This window comes from Mobula birostris, chromosome 5 (genome assembly GCF_030028105.1).
Source record: "Mobula birostris isolate sMobBir1 chromosome 5, sMobBir1.hap1, whole genome shotgun sequence".
Classification (NCBI taxonomy): domain Eukaryota; kingdom Metazoa; phylum Chordata; class Chondrichthyes; order Myliobatiformes; family Myliobatidae; genus Mobula; species Mobula birostris.
The window spans coordinates 191,642,542-191,666,920 of NC_092374.1; the positions used below are offsets into that span (position 1 = coordinate 191,642,542).

The window sequence follows — 24,379 nt, forward strand, 5'->3', positions numbered from 1 at the left end:
GGGTGGGGTCTTCGTTTGGGCTGCTGATTTACTGAGGCACTGAGAAGCTGAGAAGTCCAGATACAGTCCACAGAGTCCATAGAGCTGGTTCCTGTGATGTGCGAAGCCGTGTCCACAACTAACTCTCTGCAGTTTCTTGCGGTCATGTGCTGAGCATTTGCCAGAGATGGAAAGCTTTCTGTGATGCATTGATGAAAGTCAGTTGGAGTTGACGGGGATATGCTGAACTTCTTTAGCCTCCTGAGGAAGTAGAGGTATTAATGAGCTTTCTTGGCTGTGGTTGGACCAGGAATGGCTATCGGAGATACTCACATCAAGGAACCTGAAGCTTTCAATCCTCTCAACCTCAACACAATGGATATACGGTATAGACAGAAATACGTGTCCTCCCCGCGCCCCCCCCCCACTTTATGAAGTCAATGACCAGCCCAATTGTTCTGTTGACATTGTTGTCATGAGGTCACTGGGTTGCCATGGCCTCGGAAACATCGCACTGGAAACTGCTCGGAAACAGTAACGCTCGAGCTTTTGGAAGGGAGCTGGACAGTTATACAAGGGCACTGGTTGTGATGCAACACGGTCTCCTGCCATGGGCAAAATTCAATATAAACCTTCCCACACGTCAGTACTCAACCTTGCTGGAGTACTGCAGCTGTGCCTTATATCAGTTTAGTGCTGTTACTTAATTGTCTTCAATCTTTCCTCTTGATAGCTCCCACCTAATAATCACCTTCCCCCTCCCCTCTACTCCTTCAGTCCAGCTGAAGGTCTCGGCCCAAAATGCTGACCTCCATTTCCCTCCACAGGTAACGCCACATGATAGAGGAGCAGAATTGGGCCATTCTGCCCATCAAGGCAGCTGCCCCATTAAATCATGGCTGATTTGTTTTGGCTCTCAAACTAATTTGCCCGGCAACCCTTAACCCCCTCACCAATTAAGAGTCAATCAACCTCTGTTGTAAGCACACCCGACATCCTACACAGTCGTCTGCGGCAATGAATTTCCAGAGATTCACCACTCTCTGGCCGAAGAAATTCCTTCTTATCTCAGTTCTAAAGGGACGTCCTTTGATTCTGATGCTACGTATTAGCTTCTAAACTCTACAGCAAATGAAAAAGTCCCCCGTGTCCAGTCTATCCAGGCCTTTCAGTATTCAGTCGGTTAGGTAGACACTGTCTGATCCACCGAGTTCTTCCAGCAGTTTGTTTCTGTGCTCCAGATTCCAGCACCCGCAGCCTCTTGTGTTTACTGTGTGTCCTTGTTGCAACTTTATCTGCTCACTTTATGGATCGACCTGTGTCCCTGCCTGGAGGCACTCACTCCCCTCCTCTCTCTGAAATTATGTCAATGACTTTCCTCTGGAAGTCATGCACACAAGATCATTTCTTGAGCAATTAATTAAATTCAACTTGTTCCCAGCATCTTGCTCTCTCCCTGAGACTTTGCCCTGGGTTTATGCAGATGTAAGGACATAATCTATAACATCACCACGGGAGGGATGTCTTTACGCTGATTAAATTTGGAAACTGAAATTTCACACCTCAACCAAGGTCTCAACCTTGGTTCGGTGGTCACCTCTCTCGCTCGCTCGTCGAGGGTCTGGAGAGCTCCAGACACCGGTGAGCTTCACAGAGCAGAGGGCAATATCTAGACCCACGCTCCCCGGGCAAAGTGTGGATTGTTACTCTATTTAGGTGAACTGAAGACTCTCTCAGCACAGCACTACTGGGACCCTCACCACCAAGTACAGGCCCTCTTCTCGCACTACCATCAGGGAGGAGGTACAGGAGCTTGAAGACCCACACTCAACGTTTTAGCAACAGATTCTTTCCCATTCCCAACAGACTTCCGAACAGTCCCTGAATACCAGCACAGTAGTCTTCTTCAACACTGCTTATTTTTTTTATTGTAACTTACAGCAAATTTTATGTCTTGCACCAGACTGTTGCCATAAAAACAACAAATTTCCCGACATACAGTATGTCAGTGATAATAATAAATCTGATTCTGAGAGGAACTCCTCCAAACCATTCCCCATTCCTTATGCACACACACCACCCTCCCCAGCCCGAGGGCCACCAAGATGGACCCTTGACCTCACAGCCTACCTGACTATGATCTTGCACCTTACTGTCTACCTGCACTGCACTTTCTCCGTAGCTGCTACACTTTATTCTGCACTTTGTCATCGTTTAACCTTGTACTGACTCAGAGCATTGGGCAATGAATTGAACAGTATACAAGACAGTACATGCGACAATAACAAACCATTTCCAATTCCACCCATCCTCGGTGGTTCACAGAGCTCACTGTGTACAAACTGGCTCAAGTCCTGATTGTCACAGTTAGTGTCCAGTTCTGGGGTTGAGCTGGTGGGACGGTGTCCAGGTTCCGTGTAAAAAGACACTACAAAAATACCAGATCTTGCCTCTCTCTCTCTTTTACACCTGTACTTTGATACCTGCTGCCTGCGGACTCTGTCCCAAGAGTAAAGATCAGTTACATGCTTAAAAGAGGCTTTGCCCAAACCTACACTCACCGGGACGCCTGTTTGTTACAGGTTACCAGGCAGCCAGGAGTGGGAACTAAGACAATTCTGCTCCCTCTGCATCCAGAAGGTCAGGGCCAGAGAACATGTCTGGTCTCCACGCTCTTGATCCAGCACAAAGCCAAGGTCGGAGCCTGAGGCCCAAGAGGTTGAGCATGTCCCTGATGACCATCACCAATGTTTTCAGACGCACTTCAGAAGAAATTGTGGAGAATTGTGAACACAGCACCACGAAAACCAGCCTCCCCTCCGCTGCACACACACAAAATGCTGGAGGAACTCAGCAGCCAGGCAGCATCTACGGGAAAAAGTACAGTCGACGTTTCGGGCCGAAACCTTTCGGCAGGGCTGGACTCCCCTGTCTACGCTTCTCACTGCTTTGGGAAAACCACCAATGTAATCGTGGACCAATCCCACCCAACACATTCTCTCTCACCCCCCCCGCCCCGCCACCACCCCTCCGTCAAGGGCAGAATACACAAAAGCTTGAGCGCACACACCACCAGGTTCAAGGACAGCTTCTATTCCTCTGTTGTCAAGACTACTGAATGGTCCTTATACGTGAAAGGTGAATGCTTGATCCCTCAACCTATCGTGTCGTGGCCCTTGCACTCTAACTGCAACACTCTATTTTGTGTATCGCTTTCTTTTTCACTACCTTGATATGCTAATAGATGGCATGTAAAACAAAAGCTTTTAACTGTATCTCGTCACATGTGACAATAGCAACCCCATACCGAACTGGAGCATCTGGGATCATGGGGAGAATGTGCAAACTCTGCACAGACAGCACCCGAGGTCAGTTTCATACTGGGATCAACACTGCGGCTGGCACTAATACCAACACACTGAACGATGCCAAGCAGACGCGGGCTGGGTTGGCACAGGGATGGGAGGTGGCCCAAGTCAGCCCAGAACAACACTGGGGACATGGCCTGTCCTGACCACCACCCGCCCCCTCCCCCAGAGCCAGAACGAGAGCGAGTATCAATTACTTGGCAAATTCCCTGCGGCAACTGGACCGACGGAGGTGGCTGGGAGAACAGCAGGTGCGAGGAGCAGGCTGCAATATCATTTACGGCCATTAATTTCTTCCAGCTAAGTAAATGACGTGTTACGATCAGGCGCTGTGCCTGGACTTTAATTAGATCGTGTCCTAAAGGTACAACAATAAGCTCATTTCTCGCAGCCGCAAATGTCTTTCTCATCCTCTGGTACCCGTGTTTGCAAATGTTTAACTCTCTCAGCTTCTCGCTGAGTTTAACTCTCTGCCAACAAACAGCTGAGATTAAGCCTGATGCCGTTGGACTAATCGCCTGCATACCTGGTAAGTAATACACTTTCTGAGGAATGTCTTTTATTTTTATAGAAAAGTCATTTTCTGCATGTTGCAACCAGCAAGACTGACAGTTATAGCCCCTGGTGGAGGCAGCGAGGGCTCTCTCTGCGTCATTGCACCAAGTATCAAGCACCCATCTACACTCACTCTCCTTTCCTTTACCCTGCCCACCACGTCCCATTCTCCCCTCTCCATCCTGAGTTCGCCTACCACCCACCCGCACAACAGGGAAAATTTACAGCAGCCAATTAACCCTCCAATTCACACGTCTTGGAACTGGAGCATCCACAAGGACATAAAGCAAACCCAAAGAGGGTGGACGTGGCTAATATGAGGGTGCATAATTTCAAGGTGATTGGAGGAAAGTACAGGGGGGGACGTCAGAGGCAAGTTATTATTACAGAGTGGAAGGTGCATGGGACGTCCAACCAGAGACGATGGTAGACAGATACACTACAGACATTTAAGAGACTTTTAGATAGGGACATGGATAAAATTTTTAAAAGAATTATGTGTGGGGAAGGTTAAAAGGGCAGCACAACACTGTGGGCTGCAGGGCCTGTACTGCTCTATGTTCGAACCCAAGTGTTCACGGGGAGAACAGATGAACTCCACAGACAGCACCCGAGGGCAGTGCCGGGATGAACCCAAGCGTTCACAGGGAGAACGTGCGAACTCCACACGGACAGCACCCGAGGGCAGTGCCGGGATGAACCCAAGCGTTCACAGGGAGAACGTGCGAACTCCACACGGACAGCACCCGAGGGCAGTGCCGGGATGAACCCAAGCGTTCACAGGAAGAACAGATGAACTGCACACAGACAGCTCTGGAGGTCAGTGCTGGGATGAACCCAAGGGTTTCACAGGGAGAACATGCGAACTCCACACGGACAGCACCCGAGGGCAGGATCGATGCCCGATCTCAGGAGCCGTGAGGCAGCGGCTCCACCCAAGGTGCCATTGTGCCCCAGATTTGGAATGTCACTCACCAGGCAGAGTGACAGCATTTCATCCCAGCCCTAAACTCGTTCCCGAAGCTTACAGACTGTCCAGGTTCAAGAAAAGCTGGGCAAGTTCGTCTGGGCCCACCAGATGAAGCCCTCTGGATGTCAGGCTCAATCAGTGCAATAGGATTTAATACAGAAAAACTGTAGCCAGTTGGGAAGAATCAAAGCTCAAACAATCACGGCTGAGGCCAAAATCACGATTAGTTTCAGTCACCCCTTTATGGGAAAATGCTAGGAAACAGGAAAGGGTGCAGAATAGGTTTACGAGGGTGCTGCCAGGACTTGAGGGACGAAGTTATAGGAGAGGCTGAACAGGCTTGGACTTTATTCCTTGGAGCACAGGAGACTGAAGGGTGATCTTACGGAGGTGTATAAGGGGCATAGATAGAGCGAATGCACACAATCTTTCTCAGTGGGGAAATTGAGGGCATTGGTTTAAGATGAGAGGAGAAAGATTTAACAGGAACTTGAGGGCAATTTTTTTTTTTTAACACGAAGGTGGTGAGTATGTGGAATAAGCTGCCAGAGGAAGTAGTTGAGGCAGGTACAATAACAGCTGATAAAAAATGTATCTGGATAAGACTAGAAGGTTATGGGGAAAATGCAGGCAAATGGGACTAGCCTAGATGGGTGGCATGCATGAGATGGGCTGAAGGGCCTGTTTCTGCACTTTTCAACCCACTTCAAAGCATACTTCCAATAACTGGTGTGGGGGGGGGGGGAACACTGTGGCACAGGTAGAGTGGCTGCATCACAGATCCAGAGACACAGGTTCAATCCCAACCTCTGGCACTGCCTGAGTGGAGTTTGTATTCACCCCCAGGTGCTACCAGTTTCCTCCTCCATCCCAAAGGTACAATATGGGGGGGGGGGGGGGGGAGGGGGGGAAGAATAATGGGAATGTCGAGAGGGTAGGATTAATACTAAAACTGAGAAGTGCAGACGAGGCAGAGGGGTGGAGGGTTTGTTACTGTGCCTGTATCTCTATCAACTTCTGGTCTGTTGCAAAGTTAAATACCCAGAACTCCAAAGTAAACTGCATTAACCTTATTAAATGGAGGATCTGCCTCTGAAGTCTGATGCTTGGAGTTGACAGCCTAGAGAACTGCGAAAGGATCTGACCATATACACAGAATGGAAATAGGCCCTTCAGCCCAACTTAACCATGCTGACCACAATGCCAAGCCATTTAAGGTGGCGCAGAGCAGGTCTTTATCCCCCAGAATGGAGGAGATTGAGGGGTGACCTGATAGATATAGAAGATTGAGAGGGGCATACACACGTTTGTAGATAGAGTGAAAGCTCATAGTCTTCTGAGGGAGGGCATGCTTAAGACAAGAGGGAATAGATTTAAAGTCAGAAGTGTGCAATCAGTCACAGGAAGAAAATGCAAACTGCACACAGACATCACCCAAGCACGACCAAATTCCGGCCTCAGGAGCTGTGAGATGGCGGCAGCTTCTTCACACAAAGGGTGATGAGTGTTTGGAACAAGCTGCCAGAAAGGTGGGCACATTAGCAATGTTTAAAAGCTGTTTACACAAATACATGGATAGGAGCGGTTCGAAGGGCAATGGGCCAAACACAGGCAGATGGGTCTAGTGCACTCAGCAACACAGTTGGCATGGACGAGCTGGGCCAAAGGCCATGTTTTCAAGCTCTGTGACTCTAACTCTCGTTCCATTTACCCTAGGGTTGGCCATATCCCCACTAAGCAATTCTTATCCACGCACCCGTGTAAGTATCTACGTGCTGAAGAATGGGGGCAGCAAACATTCACTAAGCCAATCCAAACACAGGAAGAGAGACCGAATAGATTGGGCCTATTTCATCTGGTGCTCAGAAGAATGAGAGGAGGTCTCTTTGAAATTGACACAACTCTAATAGATTTTGACAAGATGGATGGTTTCCCAGGTGAGGAACCTAGTATCAGCAGCCTTCTGTATCAGAACAAGGGGAAGACTGCAGGACTAAGTTATTTCTCTGCACAGAGGGTGCTGAATCTTTAGAGGGCTGAGAAGGTGTAATCGCTTTACAGTGTCAGCAATTACCGACTGGAGTTCGATTCCCACCACAATCTGTAAAGCATTTTGTACATTCTCCCCGTGACAGCATAGGTTTCCTTTGGGGCCTCTGCTTTCCTCCCACATTCCAAAGATGTACGGTTAGGGTTAGGGCTAAAGATTATCTGTATTTGTCACATTTACATCAAAACATACAATGGATGCGTCACTTGTGTCAAATCAATTCAGCAAAGATTGTGCTGGGCAACCAAGCTGTGGGCATGATATGTTGGCACTAGCAGTCTGTCTTCAGCACATTCCTCCCGATTTGTTTTGACACAAAAAATGCATTTTCATGTACGTTTAGAAGTTTCAATGTGCATGTGACAATAAAGCTAATCTCTATCTCTAGCATTTCCCGGGAGAGGTTGCTGAGGAAGAGATCACCCATGATCTCCAGAAAGAACGAGGTAACCTTGGGGGACCAGATGTCCAACTCCTACTCATGTTCTTCCTTCTCCCAACTCTTCCATCGGTCAGAAGATACAAAAGCCCGAAAGCACGTTCCACCAGGCTCAAGGGCTTTTCTGCCCTTGGGTACAATAAAATTGACTCTTGATCTCACAATCTAGCTCTTTAAGAAGATTAAGGAGCAGAAGATTAGTTTTATTTGTCATACTGTGAAATGCATTGTTTCTGTCGAACCACAGCAGCGAAGATTGTGCTGGGGCACATTTCCGGCACCACAGAATGCCCCCAGCTCACTGACCTGAACCATATGCCTTTGGAATGTGGGAGGAAACCGGAGCAGCTGGCCACAGGGAGAACATACAAACTCCTTTCAGGAAATGAACCCCAATCGGTGACCGCTGACACTATAAAGCGATTGCACTCACCACTGTGCCTCATTGCTTATGACCTTGCAGCCTCCCTGCACGTTACAGTTGATTCTGCACTCTGTTATTGTTTCACCTTGTGCTACTTCAATGCACAGTTCCAGTGAATTGTTTGCTATGGATGGTCTGCAAGACAAGTTTTTCACCGTATCTCAGTACCCGTGACAATCATAAACCAATTTAACATCCTTCCAGAGCCCGAAGAGTACCAGTTGGTCTGGAGCCCCCAGGGCAAATGCAGGTCTCAAATCAGTGCCCCAGATGGCTTCAAAAGTGAGCAGAAACAGGAATTTCACAACCATCACACTGAGGCAAGATTACGTGACAAAACTATTCTCAGCCGTCCTCCAGAGAGACAGGAAAAAAGCAGGGCGAAGGCATCGATTGCATACCTGAGAACCCGAAAGCAATGATTGCGCAGTCGATTCTGGCAAGAGAACAACTCATTATAAAGTGTTCAGGAGCCAGAAATCAGTCATCTCACTGCCTCTTTATTCTCTGGATGTAGGCGTTGCTGGAAAGGCTGCCCGTCTGCAGTTACTCACTCCTCCCCTGAGATACTGCAGCCCCGGCTGGAGACTCCTACCAACCACTGCCCGAGGGCAGCCGAGAGTCAACCTCTGGCAGCTCCCTGGGGGGGGATGACATGGCTCAGGGGAAACATATTCTGAATGTGCAAGAGGCAGTTTAAAAATAAACTAACAAACAAGAATCAAAGGACTGAAGCCAATGAAGATTTTCACACAGAAGGTGAGATCTGTCTGTAAAAATCTGCTCCAGAGGGAATGCAAATTACTGACTCATTGAAGCACTGTTGGCTGCCAGAACAGAAGATTAGGTATTGAAGGCTGAGCCCTGGACCATAACCGTGTTACAGGGTTCACCTGATCATATACTGGGTCAATAGCACATGCACAGGGAAAGTTTGGCTGACTCACCTCCCACCGTTCCATAGCGTACTTGTCCAGGGAGGGGATGTCTCGAGCGTGCTTGTCTGGTCCCAGCTGGCTTGTGTCATCTGCCCACACTTTACCCCTGTGGAACAGGGCATATTAATCCGTTAGAATCAAAGCCACTGGTCCCCATCTATAACAGAGGGGCACCAAAACATTTCCCACTCCCCAACATAGGGACACCCACCACTTCACTCATTGACAATAACACAGGGACACCCACTTCACCCATCGCCAATAACACAAGGACACCCACCATTTCACCCATCCCCAATAACACAGGGACACCCACCACTTCCACATCCCCAATAACACAGGGGCACCCACTTCACCCATCCCTAATAACACAAGGGCACCCACCACTTCACTCATTGACAATAACACAGGGACACCCACTTCACCCATCGCCAATAACACAAGGACACCCACCATTTCACCCATCCCCAATAACACAGGGACACCCACCACTTCCACATCCACAATAACACAGGGGCACCCACTTCACCCATCCCTAATAACACAAGGGCACCCACCACTTCACTCATCCCCAATAACACAGGGACATCCACTTCACCCATCCCCAATAACACAGGGACACCCACCATTTCACCAATCCCCAATAACACAGGGGCACCCACCATTTCACCCATCGCCAATAACACAGGGACACCCACCATTTCACCAATCCCCAATAACACAGGGGCACCCACCATTTCACCCATCGCCAATAACACAGGGACACCCACCATTTCACCAATCCCCAATAACACAGGGGCACCCACCATTTCACCCATCGCCAATAACACAGGGACACCCACCATTTCACCCATCCCCAGTAACATGGGGACACCCACCATTTCACCCATCCCCAATAACATGGGGACACCCACCATTTCACTCATCCCCAATAACACAGGGACACCCACTTCACCCATCGCCAATAACACAGGGACACCCACCATTTCACTCATCCCCAATAACACAGGGACATCCACTTCACCCATCCCCAATAACACAGGGACATCCACTTCACCCATCCCCAATAACACAGGGGAACCCATTTCACCCATCCCCAATAACACAGGGACACCCACCACTTCACCCCTCCCCAATAACACAGGAACACCCACTTCACCCATCGCCAATAACACAGGGACACCCACCACTTCACTCATCCCCAATAACACAGGGACATCCACCATTTCCCCCATCCCGAATAACACAGGGACATCCACTTCACCCATCCCCAATAACACAGGGACATCCACTTCACCCATCCCCAATAACACAGGGGAACCCACTTCACCCATCCCCAGTAACACAGGGGCACCCACCACTTCACCCATCCCCAATAACACAGGGACACCCACTTCACCCATCCCCAATAACACAGGGGCAGCCACCATTTCACCCATCCCCAGTAACACAGGGACACCCACTTCACCCATCCCCAATAACACAGGGGCACCCACTTCACCCATCCCCAATAACACAGGGGCACCCACCATTTCATCCATCCCCAATAACACAGAGGCACTCACCATTTCACACATCCCCAATAACACAGGGGCACCCACCATTTCATCCATCCCCAATAACACAGAGGCACTCACCATTTCACACATCCCCAATAACACAGGGGCACCCACCATTTCATCCATCCCCAATAACACAGAGGCACTCACCATTTCACCCATCCCCAATAACACAGGGGCACCCACCATTTCACTCATCCCCAATAACACAGGGACATCCACTTCACCCATCCTCAATAACACAGGGGCACCCATCATTTCACCCATCCCCAATAACACAGGGGCACCCACCATTACACCCATCCCCAATAACACAGGGGCACCCACTTCACCCATCCCCAATAACACAGGGACACCCACCATTTCACTCATCCTCAATAACACAGGGGCACCCACCATTTCACCCATCCTCAATAACACAGGGACACCCACTTCACCCATCCTCAATAACACAGGGACACCCACTTCACCCATCCCCAATAACACAAGGGCACCCACCACTTCACCCATCCCCAATAACACAGGGACACCCCCCATTTCACCCATCCCCAATAACACAGGGGCACCCACTTCACCCATCCCCAATAACACAGGGGCACCCACCATTTCATCCATCCCCAATAACACAGAGGCACTCACCATTTCACACATCCCCAATAACACAGGGGCACCCACCATTTCATCCATCCCCAATAACACAGAGGCACTCACCATTTCACACATCCCCAATAACACAGGGGCACCCACCATTTCATCCATCCCCAATAACACAGAGGCACTCACCATTTCACCCATCCCCAATAACACAGGGGCACCCACCATTTCACTCATCCCCAATAACACAGGGACATCCACTTCACCCATCCTCAATAACACAGGGGCACCCATCATTTCACCCATCCCCAATAACACAGGGGCACCCACCATTACACCCATCCCCAATAACACAGGGGCACCCACTTCACCCATCCCCAATAACACAGGGACACCCACCATTTCACTCATCCTCAATAACACAGGGGCACCCACCATTTCACCCATCCTCAATAACACAGGGACACCCACTTCACCCATCCTCAATAACACAGGGACACCCACTTCACCCATCCCCAATAACACAAGGGCACCCACCACTTCACCCATCCCCAATAACACAGGGACACCCCCCATTTCACCCATCCCCAATAACACAGGGGCACCCACTTCACCCATCCCCAATAACACAGGGGCACCCACCATTTCATCCATCCCCAATAACACAGAGGCACTCACCATTTCACACATCCCCAATAACACAGGGGCACCCACCATTTCATCCATCCCCAATAACACAGAGGCACTCACCATTTCACCCATCCCCAATAACACAGGGGCACCCACCATTTCACTCATCCCCAATAACACAGGGACATCCACTTCACCCATCCTCAATAACACAGGGGCACCCATCATTTCACCCATCCCCAATAACACAGGGGCACCCACCATTACACCCATCCCCAATAACACAGGGGCACCCACTTCACCCATCCTCAATAACACAGGGACACCCACCATTTCACTCATCCTCAATAACACAGGGGCACCCACCATTTCACCCATCCTCAATAACACAGGGACACCCACTTCACCCATCCTCAATAACACAGGGACACCCACTTCACCCATCCCCAATAACACAAGGGCACCCACCACTTCACCCATCCCCAATAACACAGGGACACCCACCATTTCACCCATCCCCAATAACACAGGGGCAACCACTTCACCCATCCCCAATAACACAGGGGCACCCACCATTTCACTCATCCCCAATAACACAGGGACACCCACCATTTCACTCATCCCCAATAACACAGGGACACCCACCATTTCACTCATCCCCAATAACACAGGGACACCCACCATTTCACCCATCCCCAATAACACAGGGGAACCCACTTCACCCATCCCCAATAACACAAGGGCACCCACCACTTCACCCATCCCCAATAACACAGGGGTAGCCACTATTTCACTCATCCCCAATAACACAGGGGCACCCACCATTTCACCCATCCCCAATAACACAGGGGCAGCCACTTCACCCATCCTCAATAACACAGGGACACCCACCATTTCACTCATCCCCAATAACACAGGGGCACCCACTTCACCCATCCCCAATAACACAGGGACACCCACTTCACCCATCCCCAATAACACAAGGGCACCCACCACTTCACCCATCCCCAATAACACAGGGACACCCACCATTTCACCCATCCCCAATAACGCAGGGGCACCCATTTCACCCATCCCCAATAACGCAGGGGCACCCACTTCACCCATCCCCAATAACACAGGGACACCCACTTCACCCATCCCCAATAACACAGGGGCACCCACTTCACCCATCCCCAATAACACAGGGACACCCACCATTTCACTCATCCCCAATAACACAGGGACACCCACCATTTCACCCATCCCCAATAACACAGGGGAACCCACTTCACCCATCCCCAATAACACAAGGGCACCCACCACTTCACCCATCCCCAATAACACAGGGGCAGCCACCATTTCACCCATCCCCAATAACACAGGGGCAGCCACCATTTCACCCATCCCCAATAACACAGGGGCAGCCACCATTTCACCCATCCCCAATAACACAGGGGCACCCACCACTTCACTCATCCCCAATAACACAGGGACATCCACCATTTCACCCATCCCCAATAACACAGGGACACCCACTTCACCCATCCCCAATAACACAGGGACACCCACCATTTCACCCATCCCCAATAACACAGGGACACCCACCATTTCACCCATCCCCAATAACACAGGGACAGCCACCACTTCCACATCCCTAATAACACAGGGGCACTCACCATTTCACCCATCCCCAATAACACAGGGACACCCACTTCACCCATCCCCAATAACACAGGGGCACTCACCATTTCACCCATCCCCAATAACACGGGGACGCCCACCATTTCACCCATCCCCAATAACACGGGGACCCCCACCATTTCACCCATCCCGAATAACACAGGGACACCCACCATTTCACCCATCCCCAATAACACAGGGGCACCCACCATTTCACCCATCCCCAATAACACAGGGACACCCACCATTTCACCCATCCCCAGTAACACAGGGACACCCACCATTTCACTCATCCCCAATAACACGGGGACCCCCACCATTTCACCCATCCCGAATAACACAGGGACACCCACCATTTCACCCATCCCCAATAACACCCACCATTTCACCCATCCGCAATAACACAGGGACATCCACTTCACCCATCCCCAATAACACAGGGACATCCACTTCACCCATCCCCAATAACACAGGGGCACCCACCATTTCACCCATCCCCAATAACACAGGGACACCCACCATTTCACCCATCCCCAATAACACAGGGACAGCCACCACTTCCACATCCCTAATAACACAGGGGCACTCACCATTTCACCCATCCCCAATAACACAGGGACACCCACTTCACCCATCCCCAATAACACAGGGGCACTCACCATTTCACCCATCCCCAATAACACGGGGACGCCCACCATTTCACCCATCCCCAATAACACGGGGACCCCCACCATTTCACCCATCCCGAATAACACAGGGACACCCACCATTTCACCCATCCCCAATAACACAGGGGCACCCACCATTTCACCCATCCCCAATAACACAGGGACACCCACCATTTCACCCATCCCCAGTAACACAGGGACACCCACCATTTCACTCATCCCCAATAACACAGGGACACCCACCATTTCACCCATCCGCAATAACACAGGGGCACCCACCACTTCACTCATCCCCAATAACACAGGGACACCCACTATTTCACCCATGCCCAGTAACACAGGGGCACCGACTTCACCCATCCCCAATAACAAAAGGTGCATCTACCACCTTGTACTTCTTCCTCCCCTCCTCCCACCTTCATAGTCTGACTCCTTCCCCCTTCCGTTCCAGTCCTGATGAAGGGTCTCGGCTCGAAACATCGACTGTTTACTCTTTTCCATGGATGCCGCCTGGCCTGCTGAGCTCCTCCAGCATTTTGTGTGTGCTGATTCAACGTAGCTGTAGATTTACTCTGTATTGAACCCGCATTATGTCTGCTCTGGCAGTATTTAATACAGAGCACTTTGTACCTGTGCTTGGCTTGACAATTTGAACTGATGGTGTAGTGAAGGCATCGCTTTGTACCTGGTTCACTTCTACTTAGTTCTGGATGTTTGTTACTGACAATAGATGTCCTAAACAGAAAGTGCTCCATTTCCAAAAGCACAAGTACTTTGGATTGTAAAATGATTTTTTAAATGTGTGATAATTTTCTAACGATTAAATTAATGGCTAGCCAAGATACCATTGCTATAGTTACTAAAAGCATTGGTAACTTAGTTGCTGAAAATTGAAGTCTACTTGAGCAAGGCCCTAATCTCTTTGGTGACAAAGCAACTACTTCATCTAAAGCCCTGGGAGGAAAGAGTCACTGAGATCCCAGTGTAAGCATGAAGAACCTTATCAACAGGAACAGCTCTGCTCTGGAATGAGACCGGAAGCTGCCTTGTGTCCGCAGGCAGCTTTGGAGTGGAACCTGAATGACTTGGGGACCTAGGGATGAGAGTGGGGACAAAGGGTTGGAGTTAAGACCATAAGACGTAGGAACAGAATTAGGCCATTTGGCCCATCTGACCATGGTTCAACAACCCCATTCTCCTGCCTTGCCGCCCTCACATTTGATGCTCTTATTAATCCATCTCTCCTATAAATATACCCAATGACGTGACATCCACAACCATCTGCAGCAATCAATTCTGCAGATTCACCACCCTCTGGCTCCTCATGTCTCAAGAGCCTGATGATTGATGTTTAATATGCTGTGTGTTATTTGTTCTTTTTTTCCCCCACACATTTGACAGTCTTGTTGGGTGCTTCTTTGTTTTGTGGCTGCCTGCAAAAAGATGAATCTCAGGGTTGTATACTCTATATGTACTTTGGTAATAAACGTACTTTGACCTTGAACTTGAAACACAAGAGATTCTGCAGATGCTGGAGATCCAGAGCACCTCACTCACACGCAACGTGTGGAGGGACTCAGCAGCTCAGACTGCATCTGTAGAGAGGAATAAATAGTCGACGTTTTGGTCTGGGCCCCTTCATCAGGACGATCATCGCTGTTCTAAAGTAACATCCTTCTATTCTGAGGCTATGCTTTAGTGTTTTCAGGGTTTTGTATCTTCAGCCCGACAGAAGAGAAGAACAGATTGTGTATGGGGTGGGCAGTGTTTTTGATTATTAAGGCAGTGAGATTTAGGCAGTGCTTGTGACAATAAACCAGTTAGAGCCCCGTGCCGTGATCACTTACCCGCCGAGCAGTGCAATGCGCAGGTTCTCTTTGAAGATTGGATTGAGGATCAGGCCCTGGAGCCCACCGGGGAGCTGCTGGGAATGCCAGAGTCGTAGTCCCGTCAGGATGCTCATGCAGTCGTCGTGGTCTCTGGAGGGCGGGGGGAGGGGTGACAGCAGAGAGGTCAGTAATAAGATGGACTCTTGACCTCATAATCTACATTGCTATGACTTTTCACCTTATTGTTCGCCTGCACTGCAACTTTCTCTGTAGCTGCTGCACTTTATTCTGACTGATCTTGCACTATCTTAGTGCACTGCATCTGACCTGATCTGTATGCAAGGCAAGCTTTTCACTGTGACAAGAGTAAACCAAGCTCTATTTCAATGCAGTGAAATCCAGACAAATGGTGCCATATGCAAGCATATCTAGATAGCCAAAAAAAGTCAAGTTTATTGTCATTTAAATATATACATGTATACCGTAAAATTAGGCATTAAGTATTGTAGGTGTCACCCCCTGGTAAGCCTCAGGCTTGCTCAGCTCGCTTTCGCCTAGGGGGAGCAGCCTTCGGCCCCGCCAAACTGGGTAATCAAGTTCGTGTGGATGCTGTGTGATGTGCCCCACCCCGCCAAATAACAGACAATACACCATATGCGATTAAATGATTACAATTTATAGATATTACTGGAACTATGTAATTATTAGAGATAAAATATAAAAGGAAAATAAAAGGCGCCAAATTTATCAAAGTTCAACACTTCGTGCACATCAGTTGGAGCTCAATGAATGGGGTCTTCTTTCCACCATTTGATCCCCTCCGACCACCCCGACCCGCCGCCTGGGACCAACCACGGTGGTCGACCAGACGCTCCACACGAGTCTGTCTTCGTCTCCTCTCCTCGCTGAAGACCCTAGGCCTCGGACTCCCGCTCGGGGTCCATCCCGTCGGCCAGCTTACAGCATTGCGCTATTCTCCCTCTGTCCCCATCGCCCCTTCTCCACCATAAACCCGCGCAACACAATAGCCTACAGACACACAAGAAAGAATAACACCTATCCCAATTATCAATTCCCTCTCTTATCAATAATATAACCCAAACAAGCAGAGAGAAAGAGAGAACTCCTTAAATCGCAGTTATTTCAGAAAAGCCATTTTAATTATAACGTAACAAAAAAGCCATTTTGATTAGCCTACGCAGTAACATAAAAGAAGAAACCCCTTACACAGGGTATAGGACAAATTATCCGGAGACAGTTTGAATGCGATGTGGCAGGGAGTTCAGAAGCCTATCGGCCTGAGAGAAGAAGCTGTTTCTCCTCGTGACCGTTCTTGTCTTTATGCATCAGAGTCTCCTGTCTGATGGTAGAAAGTCAAAGAGGAAGCTGGATGGATGGGTGGATACTAAGGGCCCTGCGTACGCAGCGCTCCTGATAAGTATCCTCGATGGATGGTAGGGAGACTGCTATGGTCCTCTCAGGCGCTCTCACAGTCCTTTGTAGAGACTTCCAGTCCGTTGCTTGGCTGCTCCCATACCAGATGGAGGTGCAGCTTGTCAGGATGATCTCCATGGTGCTCCTGTAAAATTCAGTTAAGATGGAGAAGGGGGAGCCTCACTGACTTCAATCTCCTCAGAAAGGAATGCAGATTAGTGTTAATAGTTACAGTGCTGGTAGATACTACGCAAGAGCCATGACAAGGTAGACTGAGAGGTCAAGAGTCACACGTAGCTTGAACTGACACAAGGGAGACAGAGACACAGCATGAAACAGCCCACGTGACCTGGTCTTCCCTGCATACACTGAGCGGTGCTAGGGTGGTGAAATGTCCCAACTTGGACACTAGAGAAATTAACAGCACTTAACTTTGTCTACCCACACAAAGTAGAAAGCAATTTTTCTTCTGAATGTCGTATATCTGACACTCTGTGCCTGTGATGCTGCTGAAAATAAGTTTTTCATTGCACCTGTACACAGATGTACTTGGCAAGATGTCAATTTGATGATCGAGGCCCAGAGGTTGGCAACTATGGAGGTTGAAGCCCCAAGGTCGGTGGATCTGGAGTTTGGAAGTCCAATGCAAGTCTGGAGTCTCAGTCCAGAGCTCAGAGACCCACAGGTAGCCTGCCCTGGGGTTGGAGGGTTAGAGGCCGATCTGTGTGGGTGTGGGGAGGAGGAAGAAGGGATGGATAGGGCTGTATTTTGTTGTTATTGCTTGTTGGATGCTGAACATTACGGGCATGCTATGTTGCCACAAGAGTGTTTAGCAACACTTACCACCTGCCCACCACACATCCTCAGGTTGTGTTGGTCATTAACTCAAATGACGCATTACACAGTGTGAATCTGAGTCCGAATCTAATGTCACCATTACAACACAGTGGCAAGAAGCTGAAGTTATGTCACAAGTGAGACTAGATGTTTTGGTGTTCATGTGACAAATAAATAAATAAATAAATAAATCTATCTATCTCTTCCCTGCGGGAATCACGTGCACCAATCCGGAATCTCTCTAAGGCTTGAAGGGGACAAATGCCATACAACACTCGCTCTGATACCAGGGTCCTTGCTTGGGCATCAATGTAAGATTTGATGAAGTGAATGTCAATGATCCAAACCAAAATCAAACTGGATTGGATCAGTTAAGTCCACTTGTCCACACACAAAATTTGTAGAATGATAATTACCAACACTAAAACAGATAATACTCTAATTTGAAACAAGAGCATATGCCGAAAGGGGTTTTGGCTCGAAACGTCAACTGTACTCTTTTCCTAGATGCTGCCTGGCCTGCTGAGTTTCTCCAGCATTTTGTGTGTATTGTTCGAATATGTTGATTTTATTTTTCCAAAGCTGGAAAAAGAACACAAACACCAGTGATATGGGGGTGGGGGGGGGGGAGAAATAGGAGGGGAAAGCACGCACAGACTTCCTCATCTGGCCGCCATAGAACACTGTTCCACCTCCAGCGAGGCTGCGGAGTCAGGAGGCACAAGAGATTCTGCAGATGCTGGGAACCTGAGGCACACCAGCTCAATAGAAAGGTGCCATTCAACTAGAAAGTGTACAAAGGGAATTACAGGGATGTTCCAGTAAGATGGCAGCACACTCAGACGCAGCGGCCTTTCTGAGTCTAATGAAAGGTGTAATTGTTTGTATTTAAGTATTCTTTGCATGTAGGATATTAAAAACACCAAGTAGATCTACCTCACGACTGAGTTGCTGGATAACGGTGGAGGTGAACTTGCTGTTGCTGTGCACCATGCTGCAGCCACCCAGGGAAAAAGGCATCAGCGACACTGCACGGAGGTGTACGCCATCCGAAGGATGGTGTGGGACGTTAGGTTGTAATCACAAGACCCTGTTGGATATCGGTATTCTAGTATACTGGAAGTTCAGTTCACTGACTCACTGGCGAGACTGACGTCGAGGGAGCTGCGTAGCCTCGGTTGTGACGTGGAGCAGCCCCTCATTCACGGTCAGGATCGCCTGTTGCTGACGCCGGAGCTGGTTGTGTGTCGCCAGATTCCACGCTAGGTTGGGAGCTGGCCCCTCCAGCAGAGAGAGGCTGGATTCCCTTCGTCTGCGGCTGCAGCGGGCTGCTCCAGGACCATCAATCTACAGGTCATGATACTCAGAGACCTGGGCTACATCACTGCTTGTTAACATTATTTTTTGTTAGGGTGCTTTTCTGCTATCTTAATTATATGTGCTGTTTGCTGTGTGTGACCCCAGAGGAATGGTGTTTCGCTTGACAATTAAACTTGAGCCTGAACACATTGCCGGAACCCAAGAGGTTGAGCAGGTTGGGATTTTTCTCATTGCAGTGCAGGAGATCTTACAAAGTATAAAATCAGGAGTGGCATAGAGTGGGTTAATACATAGTCTTTCTCCCCTCCCCCAGACTTGAGGAAGCAAGAACAAGAGAGAGGGCAGAAGTTTAAGACGAGAGTGGAGAAATTTAACAGGAAACACTGGCAACCTTTTCAGCCAGGGAGTGATCACTATCTGGAATGAGCTGCCAGAGGAAGTGGCTGAGGCAGATACACTAACATTTAAAGGTACATGGCTAGGAAAGGTTGAAAGGGATATGGGCCAAATGCAGGCAAATAGGACTGGCTTAGGTGGGCACCTTAGTTAGGCTTACTGGCCCATTTTCATGCTATGACTATAACACACAAAATGCTTGAGAAACTGAGTGGGTCAGGCAGCATCCATTGAGAGCACCGCCCTGCCCTCCTGAGCAGTTACTGACCAGCTCTGTGTAACCCACCACCACACTGTGTGACCCACGACCATACTGCGTAACCCATGGCCAGCTCTGTGTAACCCACGACCAAACTGTGTAACCCACCGCCACACTGTGTAACCCACGACCAAACTGTGTAACCCACCGCCACACTGTGTAACCCACGACCGGCGCTGTGTAACCCACGACCAGCGCTGTGACCCACCGCCACACTGTGCGACCCACCGCACTGCACTACCCACGACCACACTGTGCAACCCACCGCCACACTGTGTAACTCACCACCACACTGTGTGACCCACCGCCACCGCTGTGTGACCCACCGCCACACTGCGCGACCCACCGCCACACTGCGCGACCCACCGCCACACTGCGCGACCCACCGCCACACTGTCTGATCAAGCTGAACACATGGTGGTGAACATCACTGATGTGTGCTGCTCCATCTGTGTCACACACACGCACCATACCAGGCAGCCACAGGGTCCTGTCCAGCTGAGTGTTTCCCCTCCCCTCCATCTGATCTTTCAGAGTCAATGTGATGTAGTCGAGATATAGCTCATGCATTCTGCTTCCCCCTCTGGGACCGGGCGGGGCAGTGGGTCACACACTGTCCCCTCCCCCCCTCTGGGACCGGGCGGGGCAGTGGGTCACACACTGTCCACTCCCCCTCTGGGACTGGGCGGGGCAGTGGGTCACACACTGTCCCCTCCCCCCCTCTGGGACCGGGCGGGGCAGTGGGTCACACACTGTCCCCTCCCCCCCTCTGGGACCGGGCGGGGCAGTGGGTCACACACTGTCCCCTCCCCCGCCCCGGGACTGGGCAGGGCAGTGGATCACACACTGTTCTCTCTCCCTCTGGGACCGGGTGGGGTAGTGAGTCACACACTGTCCTCTCCCCCTCTGGGACTGGGTGGGGTAGTGGGTCACACACTGTCCACCCCCGACCCCCGAACAGAATGGGGCAGTGTGTTTCACATTCCGGGTCTGGGTGGGTAGTGAATCACACACTGTCCTTTCGCACCCACAGATGCTGCCAGACCCACCGAGCTCCCCCAGCAGTTTGGAGCCCCCGTCAGTGCAGACATCACCGGGGAATGAGTGCAGAGTGGGGGATGTGAGCCCACAGCCTTAGGAGACATGAGTGGTGGGAGGAGGGAAGAGGAGCGTGTGGGGTGCGGCTAAAGTGCAAACAGTACACTCCATAAGACACAGGAGCTGAATTAGGCCATTTGGCCCATCCAGTCTGCACCACCATTTCATCATGGGTGAATTCATTTCCCTCTCAACCCCATCTCCCAACCTGCTTCCCGTGACCTCTCACGCCCTGACTAATTAAGAACCTATCAAACCTCTGTCTTAAGTACACCCAATGAAGTGGCCTCCACAGCCATCTGTGGCAACGAGTTACACAGGCTCACCGTCTTCTGGCTCAAGAAATTCCTCACCTCTGTTACCCTGAGGTTATACCCTCTGGTCCTAGACTCTCCCACCGTAGGAGACATCCTCTCTATCCAGGAGTTTCAACATTCGGTAGATTTCAATGAGATGTTTTCTCATTCTTCTAAATTCCAGAAAGTAGAGGCACAGCACTATTAATTGTTCCTCATACAATGTGCCTTTCACTCCCAGAATCATTCTCGTGAATCTGCTCTGAACCCTCTCCAATGCCAGCACATCCTTTGTTAGATAAGGGGCCTAAAACTGTTCACAATACTCCAAGTGAGGCCTCACCAATGCCTTATAAAGCCTCAACATTACATCCTTGCTTTTATATTCAAGTCCTCATGAAATGAATTTTAACATTGCATTTGCCTGCAAATTACCCACATAAAGACTCCCATGTCCCTTTGCAACTCAGATTTTTGAATTTTCTCCGTTTAGAAAATAGTATTTGCTTTTATTCTTTCTACCAAAGTGTATCACCATACACTTCCCGACCCTGTATTCCATTTGCCACTTCTCCTAATCTCTCCAAATCCTTCTGCAGCCTCCCTGCTTCAACTCTACTTGTCCCTCTCACTACCCATCTTTGTATCGTCTGCAAACTTTGCCACAATTCCATCATCCAAATCATTAGCTTACAATGTACAAAAGCAGTCCCAACACAGGCCCCTGTGGAACACCACAGGCAACCAGTCAGAAAAGGCTCCCTTTATTCAGCCTTTGTCTCCTGCCACTCAGCCAACGTGCCATCCATGTACTCTATTCACTCCGGAGCGTCGAACCTCCTTTATTAACACATCCTGCATTGAGCGGTGTGATCATATTGCCCCAGCCCTCCTCACCACTTCATCATCAGCTGCACTGAGTAAACAGTACTAACCAGTTGTAATCAATACAGAGCAAGTCTGCCATTAGTTTCCAGCAGAAGGTGTTCGGTGAGTTACACTTTTCCAATGACATTGCTTAATCATCTCCAGTTTGTGTCAGGTTACAGACTGCATTGCTCAGAATGGACTGCGGCAAACATCTGATAGGTGTCCAGATAATTATTGCTTCCAATTTCACTCTAGGGAAGCTCAAAGTAAGGCGGAGGAATGGTACTTCTGGACAAATTATACCCTTGCAAGATCAATATTAAGGTCAAAATTACAGATAATGATCCTACCATTCTGCATTTACACTGCTGGGCCCCTCTGTATCTGCAGTGGCAGAGGGAGAGACACTGGCACAGCTAGTGCTTCATAGCTCCAGTAATTCAGATTCAATGCCCACCTCCGGTGCCCTCTGTGTGCAGTATGCACATTCTGCATGGAACTATGTGGGTTTACACCCCCCCCCATCCCCCAGCCAACACACACCAAAAAAAGTGTAGGTATGTAGGTAAATTCAAATTCAATTTCATGTTTAATTATCACTCAAGCATACATTAATACAACCAAATGAAACACTGTTCCTCTGGGGCCAAGGTGTAAAACATACACAGCACTTTCAAAATAGTGAACAAAAAAAACTTAAGTCACGAAAAAAAAACACATACATACATAGCCCAAACGATATGTCGCACAAATTAATGGTACAGTTCTTTGCTATGCGCAGACACTGGCAATCCAGCCTGACCCTCCGTGATCAAACACTGGAGGGCAGAACTGACGGGAGAGACCAGTCTTTATCTGAGCATGGACGCCAAGCTACACTGCCTCCACCTGTGCTGCAGCAGCAGGCACGCCCACGGCTTGAGGCCTAGACCTCACCACATCTGAGGCCATGCAGTTGCCTCGCTGTCCGTCAATTAACCAAAGAAGGGAAACAAGCCTGTGGCACCTCACATTAGCAATGCCCAACAGGGTTTTGTGATCGCAAAGGAATCATCCAGGTCAATCAGCCATGGTCACACTGAACACTGCCATCATGCACCGATGGCCCCCGCCACACTGTCTGCACCAAGGTCAGCTCCTGTGACACCCTGGCTAGCTCCGCTGACACCAAGTCCAGCTGCTCCAATCAGCAAGCAGCACTCGAAGCTCAGCACCATCTTGCAACCGTCAAAAAGACTTTTAACAAAGAAAAAACAAAACACCTTTGGTTCACCCCTGAGAGATCAGTGAGTCTGAACTCACCACCATCTTACCAGTAAGTAGTGTACATGGGTGCTTCGAGTCAGTCACACAGCAGGGAAACAGGCCCTTCGGCCCAACCAAGATGCCCCATCAAGCTAGCCCAACTTTCCAGCATTTCACCCACAACTTAAACCTTTCCAATTCACATATCTATCCAAATGTTTATTTTTTAAAAGAGTTGTTATTGTACCTGTGGCAGCACATTCCACATAGATACCACCCCTTGTGGAAAAAAACTGACCCTCAAGTTCCTTTTCAATCTTTCTCCTCTCAACTTAAACCCTTGCTGTCCAGTCTGCGATACCCCAATTCTGGGGAAAAGACCCGAGTGCATTCACCCTATCCGTGCTCCTCATGACTATGTACATATCGATAAGATCTGCTTGAGGGTCAGCACAGGAATAGTGCCTGACCCTGTGCTGTTAAACTCCATGCCTGTTTCTAAAGCAGTGCTTTTCACCTTACACTGCCAAACCTTTGGTCATTTAATGGGGAGGCACGGTTGGGCAGTGGTTTGCGCAATTTCTTCACTAATGGGGGTTCAATTCCCACCGGTGTCTGCGAGGAGTTTGTGAGTTCTCGCCGTGCGCGCTGTGGATTCCTCCCACATGCTAAACACCTAAGGTTAGGCTAGTGAGTTGTGCGCACTGGAAGTGTAGCAACACTTTGCAGGCTGCCCCAAGCACAATTCTCTCTGATTTGCTTTGGCACAAATGACACATTTCACAGGATGCTTCAATGTACAGGTGACATCTTTTCCATCTTCTTCCTCATATTGTGCTCCCATTACTCCTTCCCACCCACTTCGTCCATGTCAAGAAACTTTGTGATACTAGGACATTGACTCTTCTCTTAGTCTGCTTGGCCTACTAATACATCCAGCATGGTTAGGGGTTTTGCAT

The 24,379-nt window shown here is 49.4% G+C and overlaps 1 protein-coding gene across 2 annotated transcripts in view; it reads right to left on the reverse strand.

Annotated features, from left to right (window-relative positions):
* gtf2h4 (general transcription factor IIH, polypeptide 4) overlaps positions 1 to 24,379 on the reverse strand; it is a 105,716-nt gene that overhangs the window by 59,211 nt on the left and 22,126 nt on the right. For both annotated transcript variants that reach the window (XM_072259156.1, XM_072259155.1), the window contains exons 4-5: positions 15,684 to 15,815; positions 8,733 to 8,829 (exon numbers count right to left, since the gene is read on the reverse strand). In XM_072259156.1, the coding sequence (XP_072115257.1) occupies positions 8,733 to 8,829; positions 15,684 to 15,815 (229 nt within the window). The remainder of the gene's footprint in view (positions 1 to 8,732; positions 8,830 to 15,683; positions 15,816 to 24,379) is intronic.